A 5,179-nucleotide genomic window follows, 5' to 3' on the forward strand; every position below is an offset into this window, starting at 1 on the left:
TGGACTTGTGAAACGATAAAAGCTAACAGGAGAGAGTGTAAACAAAGTAATGGTGGGTTTTTATAATGTAGGGTTACTTCTGCTCCAACAGTTCTGCCTACAACCCAGAGTCAGATTTCTAATAATCTCTTGCTGATGTGCATAAAAAAGAGTTCTAAAAAATGACACAGGCTTTCTGATTTTTGCTAAAAACTGGATTTTCATATTTAAAAAAAAAACACTTCCAACAATTAAAAATAAAAAAAATAGTTGGAGTGGGACTTTGAGGCTTTTTATCATCAGATTGTACAATTATGTTTTATCCTGAGCTCTAAGGTTTGGTTGTCTGAACCTCTTCTTTTGTTTTTTAATTATATAACGACCCTAATGCCTTTTACTTCCAGAGTCTCCAAAAGGCAGCGACAGTGAGGATGACTTCATCAGACAAAAAACGAAACCAAAACTGGCCTCTGATTCCGATTCAGACAGTGATATTGAAACTAAGAAAAGTAAGATGAGTTCCTCTGGAATTATGACACTTTTTGTGTTTCTCTGTTATTCATATTTTGCCCTTTTTCTTATTGTTACACAGCAAAGAAAACTGCAGCAGATGATCTGTTTGGAGAAGCTGACGACATCTCTTCCGAAAGTGATGCGGAGAAGCCTCCCACCCCAGGACAGCCTCTGGTAGCCATATGTCCTCTTGAGTCATGCACCCTTGATAAACCGATCATCCAGCTCCTTTTTTTCTTTCCAGTGTCATACTTTAAACATTGTGACCCTTTCTTTTCAGGATGGTGATGATGGGATGGAAGGAGAGCCAACAGAAGAGGAGCCTGCACCTGAAACTCGGATTGAAGTGGAGATTCCAAAAGTCTGCACCGACCTTGGATCTGAGCTTTATTTTGTTAAGCTACCTAACTTCCTGTCAGTGGAGCCCAGGTTAGAATCCCACCTAAATACATTTGGTATAAATGATTGTATTGATGGCTACTTATTTCAAAATACGAAAGTGAAAGACCGATAAATGGGAGAAATGTTTCGATATTGATGAAATGGTTTTATTTTTTATGTTTATGTTGTCAGACCCTTTGATCCCCAGTACTATGAGGATGAATTTGAGGATGAAGAAATGTTGGATGAGGAGGGCCGGACCAGGCTCAAACTAAAGGCATGTTGAAAACATTACAGTACAGAAAACTGCATCATAAAAACACGCCTGATTGTTTGACTTTGATGGCAAGGGTTCATGGTAGTATCGCCCTTCATCCAACAGGTGGAAAACACCATCCGGTGGAGAGCAAAGAGAGACGAAGAGGGAAACGAAACACGAGAGAGCAATGCGCGCATTGTCAAGTGGTCTGACGGCAGGTGTGTGCCACAAAAAGCCTCACATTGAGCATGCAACATGGATATGGCAACCTCTTTGTCTGGCATGCTTTAAAATGTTCTTTTTCTGGCGGCAGCATGTCCCTCCACTTGGGGAATGAAGTGTTTGACGTTTACAAAGCTCCTCTTCAGGGAGACCACAACCACCTGTTCATCCGACAGGGCACTGGACTGCAGGGACAGGCTGTTTTCAAGACCAAGCTCACATTCAGGTAACACCTCTGTCTGGAAGTCACACACATTCATCTTCTTGGCCGCTTCTTCCCTTTCGGGGTCACGGGGGTGCCAGAACCTATCCCGGCTACTGATGGGTGAAGGCGGGGTCAACCATGGACAGGTCGCAAGTCTGTCGCAGGGCCACAATCACACACCCATTCACTCACACAGTCATACTTAGGGCCAATTTAGAGCCACCAATTCACCTACAAAACATGTTTTTGGACAGTGGAAGGAAGCCGGAGTCCCCGGTGAAAACCCACACTTGCACGGGGAGAACATGCAACTCCACACAGAAAGGTCCCAGCCGGGATTTGAACCGGGGCCTTCTCGCTGTGAGGCAAAAGCGCTAACCACTGCGCCACCGTGCAGCCCAAGGCTACAACTCAGAGTTGAATTTCTAATGAACACCTGCTGCCCTGCAGAAACTATGTCCTAGAAAACGACAACGTTTTTTTTTATTATTTTGGTTAATGCGACATACCAGTAATCATAATTAAAAGACCACTGGGAACACTATAACAGTAGATCAAAAGATAATTGGAGAACCACTTTAAAATAAGCCACAGGCTTTGATACCAAGCAGCAATGGTGGCTTTCATTCAGAATTGTTTTTTTTTAAGTCTCTGGATCACCTTGTGCATTCAAGCTGCACAGGTTTTATCTGTGTGATCCCTGTAAGCCTCTTAGAGCCCCTTAAGTCCGCCTGAAGTCTCTGTCTTCTCAGACCAAATACTTGGAGAAGCTGCATGAATGCTCAACAACTGCTTCAGCATCCACAACCAACATTACAGTTTCAGTGTTTACACCTAAGCATTCAATTTAGATGAATTTTAAAAATCAAGTTTTTAATTGACATTTAAGTCCCCCAAGGATTAAGGCAATTCTGAGACAAAAATGGTGTCAGACCCGGTACAAGCAAAGTAGACTATAAAAAGTGGCAGATGAGTGTACATGTGAATGTAATAAAGATTCATATAGAGCATCTTGCTGGCTCTTTTTGTTGGTAATACTCCCACCTTTCTTTAACTATCCTCCATATTTGTCACCATGTGACATCACAGTGACAATGTGTGATGTCATCAAAACTTGAGTTATTAGATGAGACAAAACAGTGGTGTCACACAATATTAATTTTCTTTATATGACATCATAGTTACAACCTGTGATGTCATCAAAACATGAGTTGAAAGTTTAAATACATATATGACCCTGAAAAAATGCTTTGACATCTTTTTCACAAGACAGTTGGTTGTCCTCTGGAGTTTTGTTCACCGAAATGTTTCCCTTCAAGAAAAAACGTCACCAAGCAACGTCAACACAAGGTGGCGAGATGGAATCTGAAAGGACAGCGGAGGCTCCAAAGAAGAAAAAACGTTTTCTGCGTTTTTTCAAAAGAAAACGAGCTCCCAGGCCATCAGACGTTAAGGGCACCACAAGTAAAGACGTGAATGTGTCCTGCAGCTCTGAAATCAAATTCACATTTGACAATGAAAAAGAAGGTTTGTCAATGGAATGTTTGAATTCAGAGTCTGAGAAGGCGAGCCTGCAGGAGAACAAAAATCTCCATCTTGAGACCACAAGTGCTCCAAGCTGCTCCAAAAGCCTAAGCCCTGACAATAAAATTCAGGCTTCAGCATGGGACAGTGAAGACGAGAATGAACCTTGCTGCTCCAAAAGCCTAAGACCTGACAATAAAAGTCAGGCTTCAGCATGGGACAATGAGGACGAGAATGAACCTGGCTGCTCCAAAAGCCTAAGACCTGACAATAAAAGTCAGGCTTCAGCATGGGACAGTGACGATTCAGAAGAGTACAAAAATCCCTATCTGGATACCTCAAGTGAAGATAAGGATGAACCTTGCTGCTCCCAAAGACTAACCCCTGAAAATAATAAACAGGCTTTAGTATGGGACAGTGAAGATTCAGAGTCTGAGGAGAGGAGGGTGAAGGACAAAGGGAAGCTCCCGATCAACCCAAGATATCGATATGTGAAAAAACGCAGATCGATCACTAATGAGCAGGACCCTAAAAAAGAAGGGGGTGAAGAATCTCAGTGTTCGGGAGAAACAAATGACAGCCAGAAGCTTGAAGAAGTTCTGGAGGAGGAGAATGTCCAGCACAGTAAGACTAAACGGAAAAAAGGATTCTTCCAAGCTTTAAGACGGAAACTTAAAAGGAAAAAACAACCTAAAGTTCCTGAAGAAGAGCAGAGTTCACCGTCAATTCTGAAGAACAAGGAGACTTTGGAAAAACAAAGTATTGATCTTGATGAATACTTTGCCCAATGTAACAAGTGTTCTAAAGAAATACAGACGACAGAGGAGGAAATAGTGGAGGAATCCTTATCGGAGATAAAGGTCAAAGTGGCTGAGGCAATATTTGATGTAAAACGAGAACATGCCACACTTGTAGTAATGCTGGAAGAATTTATGTCCCTGCAAAAAAGCCAGACGTTCTTGCAACTTGAGTCTGCTTTGATTGACAAAAAAAGAAAAAGCTTAGACGGCGAGAGGCAGGAAATTTTAAATTTAAGGAAAGCCTTACAAAGGGACAGGGCAGAATTCTCAATCAAAGAAGCTTCCCTTCAGGAGAAGCTAAACACGGTGACACAAAGCGACGCAGAACCTCTTCGGAAACTGTTTAAAGAAACTGCAGTTTAAGTGACACCGTTTACCTAGTTCCTTAGTTTTTTTTATTAGCAATGTGATTAGTGATATTTAAAAAAAAAAACAGTAGGTTAAAAAAAATCTTAGCTTAAAAGTAGGATCTTTAGGAAAGTTCATAGAAACATCTACAAAAAAAAAAAAAAAAAATCTAAATCTTAGCACCTTAGCTTAAAGTACGTAAAAATGCTAGGATTTTTTTTTAGGATCATGCACAGAAACAACAGGTAGGAAAACAAAATAATGAAAGTAAAACAAAAAAATAAAACAAATAATAAAAAATATACTATATATATATATAATACATTTATCATTTTTAGCTTCAAAGTAGGTCAAATGGTGGGACTTATTTAAGAGAGTGAATAGAAACATCAACAAAAAGGAACACAAAATTAAACCTTTAATGAATGGCCTATTTTAAAACATTTTTCATATATAAGGCGCACTGCATTATAAGGCACATAGAAATGCAATCGAAGCTACAGTAGTGCTTGGGGTTGGGTTATGCATCCACTAGCTTGATAAGGGGTCTGCAACCTCCAGAGCCACACGAGGCTCTTTTGTCTCTCCATGGTGGCTCCTTGGCCTAACATAAAATAAATCGGTGAGATTGCTGACCCAGACATGTCGACTGAGTCAGCAGCTCCCCGCTAAGGGCTGGCTAACCAAAACTACCTAAAGAAAACAAATAAATAAATCCTACTAACTAAGACTACCAAGGTCCAACCCCAAACTAAAATAACAAAACCCAGAAGTGTAAGACAGCTGAGGACACAGAGGGGAAAAAAATGGAAAATAAAAATAAAATGGTAATCTTTTAAAGTGAGGGTTACTTAATTAGTATTTATTTAATTTAGATTACCGTATTTTTCGGACTATAAGTCGCACCGGAGTATAAGTCGCAGGGGCCAAAAAATGCATAATGAAGAA

General features: G+C 40.5%; 1 protein-coding gene across 1 annotated transcript in view; it reads left to right on the top strand.

Annotated features, from left to right (window-relative positions):
- leo1 (LEO1 homolog, Paf1/RNA polymerase II complex component) overlaps positions 1-5,179 on the top strand; it is a gene marked incomplete at its 3' end in the record, with an annotated part of 16,791 nt that overhangs the window by 4,500 nt on the left and 7,112 nt on the right. The window contains 6 exon segments of the mRNA XM_024296000.2: positions 384-488; positions 572-666; positions 773-921; positions 1,066-1,150; positions 1,256-1,350; positions 1,446-1,580. Coding sequence (XP_024151768.1) covers positions 384-488; positions 572-666; positions 773-921; positions 1,066-1,150; positions 1,256-1,350; positions 1,446-1,580 — 664 coding nt within the window.

Source organism: Oryzias melastigma, linkage group LG3 (genome assembly GCF_002922805.2).
Source record: "Oryzias melastigma strain HK-1 linkage group LG3, ASM292280v2, whole genome shotgun sequence".
Lineage (NCBI taxonomy): Eukaryota > Metazoa > Chordata > Actinopteri > Beloniformes > Adrianichthyidae > Oryzias > Oryzias melastigma.